Source organism: Alligator sinensis, unplaced genomic scaffold (genome assembly GCF_000455745.1).
Source record: "Alligator sinensis unplaced genomic scaffold, ASM45574v1 scaffold656_1, whole genome shotgun sequence".
Taxonomy (NCBI): Eukaryota; Metazoa; Chordata; order Crocodylia; family Alligatoridae; genus Alligator; species Alligator sinensis.
The window spans coordinates 806,417-823,924 of NW_005842333.1; the positions used below are offsets into that span (position 1 = coordinate 806,417).

At 45.5% G+C, this 17,508-nt stretch overlaps 2 protein-coding genes across 8 annotated transcripts in view; one reads left to right on the forward strand and one right to left on the reverse strand.

Moving 5' to 3' along the window:
• Positions 1–13,908, forward strand: part of REEP1 (receptor accessory protein 1) — an 80,316-nt gene extending 66,408 nt beyond the window's left edge. For all 4 annotated transcript variants that reach the window (XM_025210065.1, XM_025210064.1, XM_025210066.1 and 1 more), the window contains 2 exons: positions 6,430–6,581; positions 10,344–13,908. In XM_025210065.1, coding sequence (XP_025065850.1) covers positions 6,430–6,581; positions 10,344–10,415 — 224 coding nt within the window. In that variant the 3' untranslated portion in view covers positions 10,416–13,908. The remainder of the gene's footprint in view (positions 1–6,429; positions 6,582–10,343) is intronic.
• The window catches only part of MRPL35 (mitochondrial ribosomal protein L35), a 12,297-nt gene continuing 5,289 nt past the window's right edge, over positions 10,501–17,508 (reverse strand). For 3 of the 4 annotated variants that reach the window (XM_006028644.3, XM_025210070.1, XM_025210068.1), the window contains exons 2-4: positions 16,930–17,098; positions 15,689–15,833; positions 15,096–15,474 (exon numbers count right to left, since the gene is read on the reverse strand). In XM_006028644.3, the coding sequence (XP_006028706.1) occupies positions 15,286–15,474; positions 15,689–15,833; positions 16,930–17,098 (503 nt within the window). In that variant the 3' untranslated portion in view covers positions 15,096–15,285. Of the gene's footprint in view, positions 14,224–15,095; positions 15,475–15,688; positions 15,834–16,929; positions 17,099–17,508 lie in introns of those variants that run through there. The other variant, XM_025210069.1, reaches the window with a different exon arrangement.

Below are 17,508 nucleotides of genomic sequence, written 5' to 3' on the forward strand. Positions count from 1 at the left end.
TAGGGAAAATCATGGTCTGCTTACACCCCTGGTGCATTTCTCTAATAATAATGCAGCTGCATTCGAGACAAGAGGCTTCAGTTTCTTCAGGGGTGGACCAAATTGGGCGTGTGCATATAGTATCATAGTATCATAGTGCTTAGGGTTAGAAGTGACCTAAACAGATCATCAGGTCCAACCCCCTGGCCCAGGCAGGAACGGGTGCCAGGGTCATATCACCCTAGCCAAATATCTGTCCAGCCTCCTCTTGAAGAACCCAAGGTAGGAGAGAGCACCACCTCCCTTGGGAGCCCCTTCCAGAGCCTGGCAGCCCTAACTGTAAAGTAATGTCTCCCAATGTCCAGCCTGACCCTCCTCTCTAACAATTTGTGGCCGTTATTCCTAGTAACCCCGGGTGGTGCCCGAGGGAACAGAGCCTCCCCCAATTCCCGCTGGTCCCCCCGGTGAGTTTATAAATGGCCACCAGATCCCCTCTCAGCCTTCTCTTGTGGAGGCTGAATAGATTCAGACCCTTCAGCCTCTCTTCGTAGGGCCTGCCCTGCTGCCCCTTGACCATATGAGCGGCCCTCCTCTGTACCCTCTCGATGCTGTCCACATCCCTCTTGAAGTGCGGTGGCCAGAACTGGATGCAGTACTCCAACTGTGGCCTGACCAATGCCACATGGAGGGGAGGGATCACCTCCCTGGACCTGGTTGTGATGCATCTGTAGATGCATGACAAGGTGCGGTTAGCCTTACTGACCGCTTCCTCTCATTGGCGGCTCACGTTCATCCTGGAGTCAACAATGACTCCAAGATCCCTTTCTGCCACTGTGTTGACAAGAAGGGTGTTCCCCGGCCTACAGGTGTGTTGCTGGTTCCTTCTCCCTAGATGCAGCTCCTTGCACTTGTCTGCGTTGACTTCCATCCTATTCTCATGTGCCCACCTCTGTAACCTGTCTAGATCTAGCTGGATTCTGTCCCTCCCCTCCAGTGTGCCCACCTCGCCCCACAACTTGGTGTCATCAACAAATTTGGACAGCGTGCTTTCCACCCCCACATCCAGATCGCTGATAAAGATGTTGAACAGTACAGGCCCCAGGACCAAGCCCTGGGGGACTCCACCGCCCACATTCCTCCAGGTCGAAAATGACCCATCCACCACCACTCTCTGGGTGCGACCATCTAGCCAATTGGTGACCCATCTGACTGTGTAGGCATCAATGCCGCAGTCACCTAGTTTTTTTAAGAGAATGTGGTAGGAAACCTTGTCAAAGGCCTTCTTAAAGTCCAGGAAGACGACATCCACCCCAACACCCTGGTCCAGGGGCTTTGTGACCTGATCATAAAAAGAAACCAGGTTAGTCCAGCAGGCCCTGCCCTCAATGAACCCATGTTGGTTGCCCCTGAGCATTATCTCCCTTGCTGGGCCCTTGCAGATGTGCTCCTTGATAATTTTCTCAAAGGTCTTCCCAAGGACCGAGGTAAGACTGACTGGCCTATAACAGCCGGGGTCCTCTTTTCTCCCCTTCTTGTAAATGGGGACTATATAGTGGGCATGTGTGGGAGAAAGAGTCTAACTGGGCATGTCTACACAAGACGCTTACTGCGCAGCAGTCTAATAACACTGCACAGTAGCTTATTAGCATATTTTTGACCAGCATGCTACTGCGCAGTTAGCATCACAAAAAAACTATGTGCCGGCACTACCGTGCAGTAACTGTAGTTACTGCACATTAAGTTAATACTTCATTAAGCAAGTACGAAACTAAATGCGCAGTAACTACTGCACATTAATAAAGGTGTAGACACATGCCCACTAATTCTAACACCCATTCAGCTTCTAAAACTGGTTATCGCTATAGTGTACACCCAGTGTGCGATGGTTTAAAATAGCCTGACCCATGTCTATGGAACTGGAAACAATCAGACTGTCTTCAACTACCTAAACCTGCTGGTCGCTGTGATTTAGGGCAGTTGAAAACATAAGGGTCAGATCCAACATAGAGTATTAGCCACCTAAGTGCAATCCTGTTCCATCCTGCTCAAGACCCTGAAAAATTGTTAATACAAAAAAGTGGATAGTCTCCTCCTCTTCACTGCCTTTTGTGACTTGATCTTAAGGTTCATCTCATGGCATGTTACAGAATTAGGTTCGTTGACATTATTTCAGGGGCTCGAGCAGGGTGGAATAACACATCTAACTCTACTTAGACACTTAGGAGGTCGAATAGAAACTGTACCAAAGTGAAGCAGTTTTAAAACTGTTTGGAAGGATTTCTCCACGTGGGATATTTGAATATGCTTCTGAAAATCTGAGATTGAACTTTTCATTACTGAATCTGCTCTTGGCAACTGATTTACAGTCGTACTTGATTCCCACAACGTATGCTGTGCTGGCCAATAGACTGTCAGTTAGACTATTTCCCCTACATGTATTCAAGTACATGTGCATGCCCAATTTTTACTGACCCCTTAAGAAGCTGAAGCCTCTTGTCCCTAACCCAGCACTCTTATCCATACTCGTGTCATGCTAGTCATCTTGTTCCTTGCTCAAAGGTGAATACAACAGTTGAAGTTCCTATGCTGTCAGTGGGCATTTTGCCCAAGCCAGGACTGCAGGAAACTGTCCTTTTGTGCTAGGATAAAAATACAGGTGGGTTTCCAAGGCATAGCCAAGTTTCTGTGATATCAGTGCAGTGGCAGGAGTTGTCTTTTGTTTCAAACTAGCTTGACAGAATTTGGACAGCCCCAGATGTGAGGTATGTTGAAGGTGCAAGCATTGTACATAGAACCAAGGTGGTTGATGGCCCTTCAGGAGAGCATGAGTTCAGCCCTGATGCCACTGATGAATCATGTGATCTTGGGCAAATCTCTTAGTAATTTCATTTCTCTTTTCTATAAGGTGAGGCTATAATACCCTTTCAGAGGGGAGATATAATGTCAATGAATGGTTGTAAAGGCCTTCAGAGATGACCAAAGGAAGACACTACAGGCAGGCAAAATAGTGTTATTACTATTAATTTTGTACTATTTTGGCTTCCTTTAGTCCTTATCATTCCTTTCAAAGTAAGTAGTTCTTTGGAGAGAGGTTAGTTGTCACCCCACCAAACTTGTCTCCATTGGGAAAGCTACATTTGAAGTTCTTCAGTAGGATCAGAGGGCTGAAAAGATGTGTTGAGGGTCATCTAATCTAACTCCCTACACAGATGCAAGACTTAGCTGTTAGCAATTTTGGGAGTGATTTCACTATACAGGAAATAACTGATCATGTGACAAAATGGCACTATATATACCCCTGAAATATATGTAGTGCTATTTTGTCAGGCAATCAGCTATTTCCTGTTTGAGTCTGAATTTGGAATAGTGTGGCACTATACATATACATAATACATAGTGCCAGACTATTTCAAGTTCACTATACACACACACACACACACACACACACACACACACACACACACTATATATATATGTGGGATATATATAGTGTAGCACTATATATTCCACATATATAGTGTCACACTATTTCAAATTTCTACTGGAGTTGTTAGAACAGTTTGGACCACTACCATGTATTTAAAAACTGCTTCTCTTTAGGGAGTCTACCTGTAGAAGCCAACATCAGAACACACCTGCAAACAGTGCCCACTAATAAATATGTATTGGGTTATGAATATTGATGCAGTATCTTGTGGGTCCTTTTAATAAAACAAACTAAAACTGGATCCTTCTTGCAAATCTAATTTTCGAGATGTTGGGGGGAAATGCTGTGCTATGCAAATTAAATGATCCCAGATTTACTTTCAGTGTGGAAGTGAAGATTTCCCTATACTGTATTTCTAGAACCATAATCACATGAAACATCTCAAATTAGCTTCCCCCCTGCCCTCCCTGTAATGTGAACTTAAACCTTTTTTTCCAGACTGCTTCACATTCCTAAAAATATATACCTTTCCTGGTTGTATTGAAAACTGCCTGTGCCGTATTCTGATCTAGCTATCCAGATGGCAAATAAATGGGTTGAGACAGCCTGCCTGGTGTCTTGAGGATGCTGTGATACCATATTTGGAGAGGCAGCCTTCTCTTGGGGCTAAGGGCATGACCTGGAGGCTTTCACTCTTTGACATCAACAGCTATTAGATAAGGGTATAACCGGGAAGCTTTCGCTTTGACTTTAGCAGATATTGGATAAGTCACTAAGGTCTGAGTTCTGATTCTGGCTCTGTTATGGGCTTGTTTTGTGACTATGAGCAAACCACTTAATTATTCTGTTCACAAACTGGTAGTTGCACTAACCTAACACACATGGCACTGTGAGGACACAAACTGAGTGTTTTGAAAAGTAAATATAATGATTAGGAGTTTAAGGATCCTCCTATTATTGTACTTGGCTCAAGACATCTGTGCACACAACTGAGAAAAAGGGTAGAAATTCCTTTTACGTTGCTTTAGGTGATTATAAAAAATCAATAATTTAACCGGACACTGAGCCAATAACTGTGATTAATGTGTGTCCAAGCAGCAACATTCTTTATTCCTGAGACATTTCAGCATGGAAAGACATAAATCATCTATGTAACTAGCACTAAGCCCCTTTATTAGCAGCCTGACTGCTGGAGGTTTAGTCATGGCTGGGTAACATTTTCATTGATTTCTAATTCAGACTGGCCATTAAAAATACCTTCTCATTTCGCTGCCTGCATTCAGTGTAGCAACCTTGGACCACAGTCTGCCAATACTGCTAATGACTGTGATAGCACTTTACAAGCTCACGGTGATGCACAGGCATTGACTGATAAAAAAGCATCTGCATTTCCCAGACTGGGCCAAATTCTGTCTTCAGTTACAGTTAGTGTGGCCTGATTAGTGCAGGTCCAAGGAGGTGATCCTCCCCCTCTTTGCGACACTGGTCAGGCCACAGATGGAGTACTGCGTCCAGGTCTGGGCACCGCACTTCAGGAGGGATGTGGACAACATGGAGAGGGTCCAGAGGAGGGTCACTCGCATGATCCGGAGACAGCAGGGCAGGCCCTACGAGGAGAGGCTACGGGACCTGAACCTGTTCAGCCTTCGCAAGAGAAGGCTGAGAGGGGATCTGGGGGCTGGCTATAAACTTGCCAAGGGGGACCAGCAGGCATTGGGAGAGTCCCTGTTTCCCCGAGCACTACTGGGAGTAACAAGGAATAATGGCCATAAATTGACTGAGAGTAGATTCAGGCTAGATAGCAGGAGGCACCACTTCACAGTCAGGGCAGCTAGGAGCTGCAATCAACTTCCAAGGGAAGTGGTGCTCGCTCCTACTCTGGGGGTCTTCAAAAGGAGGCTAGATAGACACCTAGTCGGGGTCGTTTGACCCCAGCACTCTTTCCTGCCCTTGGCAGGAGGTCAGACTCGGCAGGTGTTCGGACTTGATGATCTGCTCAGGTCCCTTCCGACCCTACCAGCTATGAAACTACGATTGCAGTCACTTTAGCTAACTAGCAGTCAGCAAAGTTTGCACCTGTATAACAGAGGGGAGAATTTCTTCCATATTGCACACACAGCTGATGCCCAAGATATGGGCTCAAGGCTTCATCTAATGCCTACTGCAATCAATGGAAACACTTGTTAACTTTAGTGGGTCTTGGATTGGGTTGTCAGTCTGAATTGTTTCAGCCTGAACTGGTCTAGAAACTTAGTGGAAAGCTCCACCTTGGTCAAGACTGAAACAGCTCTAACAGCCATCTGCCTACTGGTCAATGGTACACCAGCACCATTTTGAAATGTCCCTGAATCTGTTCCTTCTGGAAGAGGTGTCAGGAATTGGGTAGTGCCTGTCCTGTGGGTGGCACAGGTGAGCTGCGTTAGAAGGGCACCAGTATAAACATGGAGCCAGATGGCTGCAGTTCAGAGCACAAGCCCCCATGGCTAGTGTGGGCATATTTTACTATCTCAGCTTAGACCAGTGCAGTCACCCAGGTTTATTCAGGAATGGGCCAGGTTAGCACAAAGCCAATAATACAAGAGGGGTATTGAGTAGCAAGTCAAGTTTGTATTCCTTGGGGGGAAAACGTTCCATTGGTGTTTTAGTTTAAATCGATACGCTGACATAATGGCTCTCCTACAGCGATTAGCTACTTCATTTATCTGGGATCCAAACGTGATTAAACACCATCTGTTTATGGAATTGCCATAGCATCTGCAGGCTGTAGAATTATCCTAAATTCCATCTAACAGAGCTCAGCGCAACTCAGAAACACACAATAAGATAGGGCCAGTTTGGCTTCTAACACCACTGTTACTAGAGTGTGCTGTACAAACCTCTTTTCTACTAATTTCTGGAAGATGCATGGCTTTGGGATGGGAGGACAGGGTGGGAGGAGAGAGTAAAATAAACTCCAGCACCTAGGTCTCCACTGATCTTTATTCTTTGTCTTCACCATATAGATTTTAAATGGCCATTTTAAGTGGTTGAGGTAGACGTGGACGCTGAGTATGAAATGCCATGTGAGGCAAACTGCGAAACAAAAGGCTTAGTGTTCTCTGATGATGAGGAGAACGATTTATGGGATTGCACATTCAAGATTAAAAGGCCCAAAAGGAAGGATCAACCTCTTGAGGTACTTCCAAAAGATGCTGCACCTTGAAGGTTGCCTCAATTTCCAGGTCATTTGTCTTTGAAATGGACACACTGAGAGAGCAGCAGGGTGGGCTTAGCATGGATAGTCTCTTCTTTCTACAGATGTGGAGCCTCCCGTCAGTGTTGATATTCTACATATGCAGGGAGAAAAAATCACCAGGGTTTTGTAGAGGGGCCAAAGCTGCAAAATTTGCATCTAGCTCTACAAGCGGTGGGGCATTTAGGTGTGGGGTTTTGGATGCAGAACTCTATTTCATGTTTCATTTACTGAGGGGAAAATAATTACTTCTATATCAGAGGGGAAGGCATGGACGGATATAAGGTTTTGAAATGGGGGATGCAGATGGTATGGCACATCACATATAGCACAACACACAGTTTTTCTCCAGTTAAAAAGAAACTGGAAGCTTTATTAATAAACCAGGGACTTAGAGCGATATTATTCAGTTTAAGATTGAAGCAAAATACCCCAAGCATTATTGGAATTTGCCTTAATTTGCTATATCATATTTTACCATATTTACTCAAATGAAACAACCCTGACTATAAGACAGCCCCCCAGTAATTGGATTCTATATGTGAAAAATTGATAAATTTACTAGAATTTTCCAGGTATAGAATGGAAGTATTGGAGGGCTGTCTTGAATCCCAACCCCTGTCGCTACAGCAGGGAAAGTGGTGACTTGGGGAGGGGGGAGGTGGTCAGGTGGCCCCCTTGCCCTCTGACCCACCCATTTCTTCCGCTGCAGCCTTTCTGCCCCACCTCCGAACCCTTCCACCCCCAGCTACCCACAGCCTCTGCGCCTCCCCCCGCCTTGCCCCTTACTCTTAGCCCTTGCCTGGCCATGCAACTGTGATGGCACTGCTGACTCCCTAGGCAGAAAAGGAGTTTCCATGGGGAGAGATTATTCTGTATGGCCTTGTAGTTAAGGCACAGTTGTGGGAGCTAGGTGTCTTGGACCCCAGTCCCAGCCCTGCCATAGCCACCCTCTTCTTTGGACACGTCATTTCTCTGATCCCATGAGCTCATCTAAACAAAACATCTCTGTATTAAAGCTTATTCATCTGTAGAAATGGGACAATAATTCTTCCCTTCCTTACAGGAAGCCAGATCATGGGAGGTTTGTGTAAAGATCTTGGGCAGGAAGGTGTTATTGAAATTACACATTCAAATGTTAGCTATTCATAATAAAAGGTCGTATTCTTTGCCCCACTGGCAATTAGGTTTCTGTTGTGGATGAAAGTGAGGCGTTGAATGTTGGTCCTGTGAGGCAGGGGGACAGTGGACTGGATTCATAGATGAGTGGTGAGTGACTGGTCTGATATCTTCCTAGCTTAGGGTTGTCTCCATCCATAGATGGACTGGATGAGTGACTGGTCTGATATCTTTCTAGCTTAGGGTTGTCTCAGTGTCCCAGGACACAAGCAGTGTGGTGAGGGACAGGGTTTGGTCTGGCCTGGCTCCAGTGAGAGTTATCACAGGTATGCATTTTAAAGAGGGTGGCCCACCTGTTGCTGGTGGTCAGAGGCACTAAGTAGGTGGGGGCCCTCCTTAGTAAGAGGGCTGTCACCTGAAATGCATAAAACTTTCCGCATTTCTATTGTATTAGGCCTTGCCCGGCAAAAATAAAAGTCGGTGCTTATGCCAGTGGTGGGCAAATATCCACTGGACCCTGGAAACCATGCAACTCCTTCGACTTGGGATGCCATGCTCTGTTTCAGTCTAAACCCGAGGGGTTAACAGCAAAGGATGCCTCCCTGGGATTGTAGTGCTTTATTAAATCAAGGAAAAAGAAACCAACCCCCCTTTTTGAAAGCCAGACCTTCTCTGTCCCTGAGCTTCTCTGCCCCAGTTAAAAAGGCCACATATTTCTCACTTCCCTCCTCTGGGTATCTGATGCCTTTGAAACCCAGAGTGGCTGTGAGAAGCAGTTGGCACTACAGAAGGAGCAGCTGAGGGGAGACTTGAGATGCAACACTTTGAAGTGTCAGCGCTGCTGTGTTAACTCACAATTCCTTGGCTGGAAAGGTTTAAACAGCTAACATAGCAGAAGTGGGGATGTCTCTGCGGATTTGGAAATGTGTCTGATCTAGATTGGTTGGATGTAATTGTCATCTAATGGACAAGAGGAGTTATCTACTAGATTGTCATCAAGTAAAAAGGATAGTTCAATAAAGAGGGTGTTTACCTAGGATTTGGAAGACACAAATTTAGTTCCAACACAACTTTGGGCAAGTGATTTTGAATTAATTGCAAGGGAATTCAGTGACTAATTTGTGTGTGTAGATCCTCAGACTCTTCTCTCAGCTGCCACCTAACTCTGGAGTGGGGAACTCAGTTCCTCAGTGTCTTTGCCTGGACACTGCCTAGCTCACACCTAAGCCCCTTTGAGGTTTACAGACTAGGTGTTGTCCTACCTGTCTGGCCTGAAGCATCAACCCAGTAGAGATCCTACGAGCATGCCTACCAAAGCAGGCCTGACACAAAAGACAGTTTCTTGTGATACCAACCATTGTGCCCAGGGATTGGGGCACTCACCTGGTATGGGAGAGAAGTCAGGGTTAAGTCTCTGCTCTGATTAATATTTATGTATCCAAAACCCCACATGGCAGATCTGCCCCTGTATGGAGAGTTTGCTGCACACAGTAGCTCAGGCCATTCCAACACTTTCTATTTTTACAGATTCTTGGAGCGGTTCCCTTCGTGAGTCCTACAAATCACAATCAGGTCTGGCTGTAGAGCTGGCTGGTGAACAGGCACGATTCACCGATCAGCAGCGCATAGCTGTTTGGCATCTAGCTCCCATGCTTTTGGGGCCTCTCAGCCTGTTTACCATCTGGGAACGGGGTTTGCCAGACCTCAAGAGTAAAGTGATTTTGCTGGGCTAATCTGACACGTGCCACTTAGGTGTCTGACTAGCTCTGTCCGGCTGAGCCACCTGCGAGTCACACTGTGAGCTGTCTGCTTCTTGGTCACTTATTATTGCCTGAGGACTCTGTTGTGAAGGCATCTGAATCGGGTGGAATTGCAGCAATGCTCTTTCCAAATTGTTTCAGAAGTAGCGTTTCCAGGCTTTGCCCAGGCGAGGAAGCTGCACGGGCCACTCGGTAGGGGCTCACAGGCTTCATTCGGCTGGCACCAAATGAACAAGAATCCACTTTTCAAGAAGAGGCTGTCTGTGGGGACCACAGGTCCCGGACTGGCCAAGCTGAATGGTTTTTAGGCGTGGTGGGGTCCCTTGGGGCATTCGACATTTCAGAGTCGGGTGAGGAGTGCAAAGCTGGCTTTCTGCCACCATTTTGCTTTCTTGTTCCTCAGGGGCATAGTTTAGAGCAGCCTTAGGGCTGCTGTGTATTGCATCCGCTTGTAATGTCTCCTGACAGGCCATTATGTTAGTAGGGTTGGTTGGAGTGCCGTGCTGTCCAGCAGTGCCTCTTCCTGGACGTGGCCGTCTAGGCCAGCGGCACCAGCAGGGTGGTGAAGAACTGGCTGAAATGCTTGAAGCCACACAAGGTGTTTCTCATGCTGGGAATTCCCAGATGTTTACTTATGGGAGCTTTAAATGGGGATCTGGAGGACTAGGATCTGTTCTTTTGTCTGGTCCTTCATTTCTAAAACAGGAATAATACCTACTGTCCAGGGGCATCATGGGGATGAGTGAGTTCATATGTGGGCAGTGTTCTAGAGAGGCAAAGAATAACACATTTCCTCTGTTTCAGTGAAACTTCTGCTTTCCCACAGGCACCGCCTAGGATCCTTAGACCTCGCTTCAGGAAGAAAAGTACCTCGTCCTCTACCACTGAAACAATGTGAGTGCGATGAGCCAATAGCACCAAGATCCACAGAATGTCTCTCTTCTGCCTTAAAGAGCTACTCGTTAATACCGTGGAAAACAGCAGCGAGATGGGTGTGCTTTGCCGTGCAGCGCTGTAGACATGGCCTTTCTCCCTTCTCTTTTCTTTCCCTTAAGTCACATGCTGCTTGCATTTACCTGCCTCATGGTTAGAACAATTAGGCAGCCACTGTGTAGGTCCCTCTGTTTCATTTGCAGAACATGAAACTACTTAAGCTAACTCTGTAAGGCCGTACATTTATCCTTCTGAGTTGTGTTTGCATAGTTTTAGCTCTGGGAATGCAAAGGAAAAAAATACTCAATTGCACTTGATGCTATTATGGCTAATGTATTTATTTATGGCTTTACCATTCATGAGTTGGACTTGCAAGAGCCACAGCGTTTTCTTTCTTCCCTTCCTCCACAAGACTGCGAACGATGTCAGAAATGCTGAATTCTTTTGACTGTACAGAATGTCCGAGACTCATTAGCAAAGCCTGAGCTGCAACTCCATTTCTTTTCTAGCAAGTAAATTACGTGCGCTCCAGTCAAGTCATTGTGCTAATGCCGTAGAGACACAAGGACTTAGAGATGATGAAGAGATGCATGCAAGCAAATGGAACTGATTTCACAAGCCAGAGACAGAGGCGTCTTCTTTGTGATAAATCTGAGCCAGAAGAAAAGAAAGGGATATCTTGCGTGGAAACTGAAGGAGGCTAAAATTCTGTTGTAGAGCTCTTGGCAAATCTTTGGCTAGCAGTTGTACGATCCCTGCAAGCTGTGTTTGTTATAACTGCTGCAGTGTAAACCAGAATTGCTTTAGTGATGGATTTTCATAGGGGCAAAATTCACCCCTCTCGCCAGCATGCCTGACCTCAGTTCTGGTGTTCTGCTTTGCCAACCTGAATGTGGGGGTTTCCATCCCTAGGCAGAGCAGAGCCTTGGATCTGAGCTTCCCTGCGTGAGTTGGGGAAGATTTTGCCTTTTGCATGGATTCTGGTTTGAAGTGCAAGAGTCTGTAGTATCCGCATTTAAATGATAAATATATAAGAAGGGGAAAACATTGTAGGATTTGTGTATTTGTGCTTAAAGTGGGTGTCTCCTGTGAGTGTAAAGCATGTGAAATTCACCAATAAGTCAATTATGTGACTTTTGTGTTTGCTCTTGGACTAGACTAGAAAAACATTTAGTATCATGTAGAACTCACCATCGATAATTGATCAGTGAACAAACTCAGTTAAGACTAGTATCATCGACCCTAGTTCAGGTTCAGAATTAGTTCAGGATGCCAATAACTGGTTGGTGTGAAGAGAGAGAGAAGTATATCTGAGGTGGCCTTTTGAAATTCTCTGTCAGACATGCATTCATGTTCTAGGCTTCTAACTCAGCTTAGGGTAATGCAAGAGGTTCCTTGAATATTTGGGAAATAAAGAATAAAAATGCCTGCACCCAAATGTGTACATCATACTGGCCAGGAAGTAGAAAGGACAAAAGGGCATTTTCTGTGACTGTCATCATAAGACCAGCTACCTGAAAAACATATTTTCCTTACCTGCACTGAGTTGTTCATGCTCTGTAAAGGATTTGTGCTCAAAAAAAGGCATTAAACATATATTTGAGAAAGGAGTCAGTCATGAGAACCTGCTGGGCAAGATGCTGTGAGGAGCTTGGCTTGCATATTTAATTTAAGCAGCTTTCATGGGCAATTAGATTTTTTTTTGGCCAGATTTAGAAAATAAGAGACAGTGCCTGCAATGTTAGCAGAAACAAGAGTTCCTGTTGCAAACTAGCTTCCATTTTTGCTACTATGCAAGAGGGTGCCATAAGATAAAAGGACAAGTTTGCACTCAATTATGCCAAAAAGAAAAGAATCAAGCCACACGATGCTGGACAGACTCTGCTCTCAGATAGGCTGTATTCATGCTCATTCTTGCTCCGATTATTACATGTGCGTCTGATCTGCTGTTTTACTGTAAACTTGACTGTTTAGATTTTCTTCTCTTAAGTGCTGAGGTGAAATTGTTGACAAGGGAGTTGCCTTATCTCTCGAAGACATTCACTGTATAAAAAAACCTTTTCATATCTCTGGCAAAAATGTGTTAATTTATCAAATCAAGCTGTATATTTGTGTATAGACAGGGAATGCGAATGCCCATACATGTATGCTTAGAGGTATAGTGTTCTGTACACAGAATAGACAGACCATTTGCCTCGAGTTGATCATGTTACCGACACAGGTTGTTTACAAGCTACACCTCTAAAATTGTCATTTTAATTTATGAGAGAGGAATACCAGAAACCGACTCTGTGGTCCAAAATGTTCTCTAAAGCTGTCTCCCCTCAGGAACAACCCTGAATCAGCAACTGAAACCACATGAGGTCTAGTGCTCCCCCCTACTGGTAGATAAGGGCAAATCATGGTTTTGCAGCCACTGAGCTAATCAGGGTGCTCAGACAAAAGTTAAGGAGAAAGTGTGATTCTTAATTAGCTCAGACTGTGGGATAGTGGGTTTAAGTAACAGCTTGTAGCTCCCTTTGGTTCCTATACAAGTCAGCATGACCACACTCAGTGGATCACTGGCTACTCCAAAAGGCATCCTAGGGCCCAGGGGAAAGAATCCAGTGTATAAGGGGTCTCAAGCAGATGTGCAGTCTAATCATGCAAGAAACAGAGAGGTGCCCTTAAAATCCTACGCAGGTGGCCTAGGGAATGTGACCCTCCTGGAAGGAATAGCTAGGCCCCTGAAAACAAACCCCTGGGCCAGGGGGGAAGGATGTGATTGCTAGCTGGAGCTTGGGCTGCTTTGAAGAGACTGAAGCTCTGACAAAAGGAACTGAAATCTCATGTCTAGTTTTCTGTACTGCATGGGTGGGTGAGTTGAGCCATCAGCTTACCCAGGGACACCTCACTTAGGAATGGGGTAACTATGAGCACAGCTCAGAGCAACCCCCTTGGTCTCCACTCATGAGTCAGCACCGATGCAGCTATAATGACTGCTGGTTGCCAGGATTATTCCCACCTCTGGGCAAGACCCCATTTATACCAATATAAACTGGGAGTAACCAAAGCCAAGAGTAACCTGAGTGCAAGTCTAATACACCAGAGCAGAGAATCAATCAGGCCATTTGTTTCTAATGACCAGGAAGGAATGAGCTTGCTGATGAAAAACAAGGGAAGAAAGCTAAATAGCAAGATGTGACTACCCCTAGCGTCTTATAAACAACCTGTTGTCTCTGACTATGCCCCGTGGAATAAGCGTGTTCTCATGCAGTAACAAACCCTTTATCTGTGCAGAAATGTTTGTTAATCAGTCTCCTTCTGCTGTTTATTCATTTCAGGTACCTGTCTGGCACCTAGCACAGTATTTGAGATTGTAAAGAACACTATGCGTACTCTTGAGGTTTGCATTTAAACAAATGGCTACTACTTAAGGATCATAAGTATGCACTTCATGTTGTTTCTTTTTGTGATCAATAAAAAATGATCTGTGATAGGATAGTTCATTTCACAATGCTTCACAAGGATGGATGTTACCACAGTATTCCAAAGTTGACGTTTTTGCTGGTTTTATTATATTGCTTGATATACATCTTGAATAAAGTCTTAATTTTTTCTTTACAAAAAAATTAAAGGAAGAAAGCATCTTCAGTCTGTTCAATGTATCTGGCAGGCCAGAATACCTTTTGTTACCTTGATTACTGTATTGTTGTCCTCATTCTGGCTCACTGTATATAGTTGTATTCACTAAGTGCTGCATGTCTTTCAGAACCCCTCTCTGTATTAATCGACTGGAAAAAAATACAGCTACTGAACATCACGTGTTACCAGTGAATTCATTGGATTGCTACAGCTTCATACTAAATCATGTCTTGTTAAACAAATGGCAACAGAGTCTACAGTAAAGAGTTAAGCGTTAGTTAACCATATGAAGCCACTTTTACAATATGACTGAAATTGATTCTTGCTACAGAGTGTTAAGTCTATTAAGTGTGCGTGCTTGGTGAAGCCAGAAACAACTAGCATCTTAAATTGCAAAAAATCAATCAATCACACACACACATGCTGCTTTATGTAAAAAACATGCTCAGAGGTACAGTAAAATATTATCATAAATATAAAATATAACTAGGGGTAAAATATAACCAGGCTTTAGGAAAGAACTGGTAAGTGAGGAATTACTTATTTATAAACTGAATTTTTGAGGTTGTGGATTAGGATTCAGTCTGCTTTATCATTTGAAAGCAATGGGAATTGGAACATTTCAGACTGGCAGTAAGGCAAGTTAAAATTATATGCCAAAGCCTTTGGAACGCCCTTTTCTTCAATGCTCTCCCAGAGAGATGCTGTTTCAGCCCTATCCTGTATCACGGGGCAATATCATGGAAAGAGCAACCTCTGATGGAGAAAAACACAACTCCATTTACTGAGAAAGCAGTAGGTTTTGAGACAGCAACAGTTATGTTTAAAATGGCTTTAAAGGCATTCCCATTTGATGCATTTTCCAGTACAATTTACCTGTTATTAGGTTTTTTCTTTAACCAGTGTTTGCATGCACATGGACATCCCAAATGCTCACAGCCTCTCCCCAAGATGATTCTGGATGAGCATTTCCCTTTCTTTCCCCCTGCTCCGATTCCCAGTGAAACACCACGACTGAGCATTTGAGTCAGAATCTTAAATACTGGTTTATTGTGGGGGTTTGGACCAAAATTTCCTACCAGCTGCCATGTTTGCAGGTATATTTGGGAAAGTGATAAGCCTTTCCAAGTTTGCCCACAGAAATGCCGAGAAGGATTCCAAACACATCTATTAAAGTACTTGCCAGAAGCAAAAAACAAGAGAGAGGCCTTCTATACTTCAAGGTTTGTACGATCGTGGTACTTCTGGTAGGGATCGTTGACATACCAATTTCTTCTCTTCCAGAAAGAAGTAACCATTTTATCGAGGAGTTTGCTTTGGGTTCTATTACAGAACACCTGTTCCCTCAGTCGCTTTTTCCTGGCAGCTGACTTTTTCCATAATTTCTTCTTATAGCCAGCCTGTTAGAAGACATAGTAAAGATTTTCAAATTACGTCACTACTGATAAATACCCAGTGACAATGGCAACCTGGTGCCACAACAATTCCCCCTGCTCTGAGCCATTTTTCATCTTCTACCCTGGGTGGTCTTCAACTTTTTTTCTCCCAGACTTGCTACTGGCTCCTCAAGGAAGGCACCCAGTGAAGGCAACAGTTATATAAACAGGACGTTACCCTTCTCCTTAACCAAAGGCCAGAGTGCAGTCGGAGAAACCTCGCGACAACAGCCTTGACGGATTTTCTCTTTCCTTTCCGCAGGCTATAATATGTCAGAGTCCTCACTGGCTGCTGAAGGAGACTTGGGAGCAAGGGTGTTAGCCTGGAATGGAAAAAATAAAAGCTTTTAACCAAAACGGAACACTCTCTCCATTTCCCAGAGCTCAGGATCTCATTAATGCCAGCCAAAACATTGAGAGAGGCTTTATAGGACTTCCCCTGGTTTCAGGAAGTTTTGGAGAAAATTGCTGTAATGTTTCAATATACTTTTGGGCTGGTGTCTCGCTATGGCACTGGAGGAATGAGACCAAGTCCTACTCTGGGCTTGTGCCAAAGGCTACCCACAGTCAACCCAGCCACAAACAGTACCAGACTGGGGAGTCAGAGGTGGCCAAATGCTGGCTGCATCACTGTGCGGTTGGCTAAGAAACTTCTGTGCCTTAACCACACTAGCCCAATGGCCTGTGAGGCCCAGACAGACCTTCCTTCCTTTGGATCAATATTTGCACACATGCTTTTGGGCAAATGCCTGGCTGAAATTAATTTCTACAACATCACTGTTCTGGGCAGGGCAGCTCGTAACATTTAAAAAAGAAAGCAGAGTAAGTCAGGGCTAGTAAGGCAAGAGTTGTTTCAGGGAAACATTTTGACTGAAATGAATAGCATTACTTTTTGAATCAAGTTTACTGCGGCAGTGAGCCGAGCTCTCAGGTATGGTTCACTGTGCAGCCTCGCTCAAGGACCCTGGTGTGGAAAACAGGGTTAAAAATTGCAATTGATCACTCTTGCAATTTGGAGCAAGAGAACTGCCCCAGCTAGCGTGGCGGGAGCCTCTTCCTTCCACAACAACGAAGGAAGACACGGCATCTGGGGAGGACTCGGGTTCAACTCCAACCCCCCTCTTCTAGCTCTGCTTTCATTAGCTTTTCCCCCTGAAATTTCTGCCCTAGCACTGGTTTCACTTCCCTTGGCAGATACTATAGCCATTAACAGCTCAATGGTGGTTTATTCCACACTGAAAGGATGAGCGCAGCATGGAGGACCTGAAAGAAAAGGTAACACAAGGTGCTCATGCTGCAGCAGGATCGCTGCAAGCAATCACCCGCGTTCCACACGTTTGATGCCTTTTCCTATGGCTTTATTTTTTTTTTTACACTCTATGAAAAACCATGTAACCTGCTCTATAAAACAGACCGTACCTGTTCACCAGGGAGGCGCGCGGCAGGTTACCCGCAGAGGGCAGGGCTTTTGCAGCGGAGCAAACCGCGGGTGCCTGCCCGTAGCCGAGCCGCCGGATGGACGGTCCGGGGACCAGACGGACGCCGCGGGAGCCGCTGTAGATCAGAGGGACGAGAGCTCTGAAGACCCCTGTGGGGAGAGCAGACAACACCGGGAATTTAATTACAGGACAGCGGCAGGTGTGCCGAAACAGCCTCTCGGGCCGTGGTGCTGTACGCAGCGACGTTTGGTTGCAGACCTGTTCGTGCCGGCTTGGACACTTTTCACAAACCCAGCAGTGGGCAAAGCCTCCCTGAAATCCAATGGGGGCGGGAAACAGCGCCGGATATTTCCCCTGCTCCGGGATATTTGGCTTTCCTCGGTCCCCTTCGTGGGGTTTCCGGGCGCACATTCCACTCACCGCTTCCCCAAATGACTTCCTGCCACCGGCCCCCGCCCCGGCTTGTACCTGCGCCACTCGCACGGCAGCGAGGCTCGAGCCGCGCGGGCTGGGGGCTTGTCACGGGCCCCGCGGCGGGGGGGGGGGGCCGGGGGGGGCC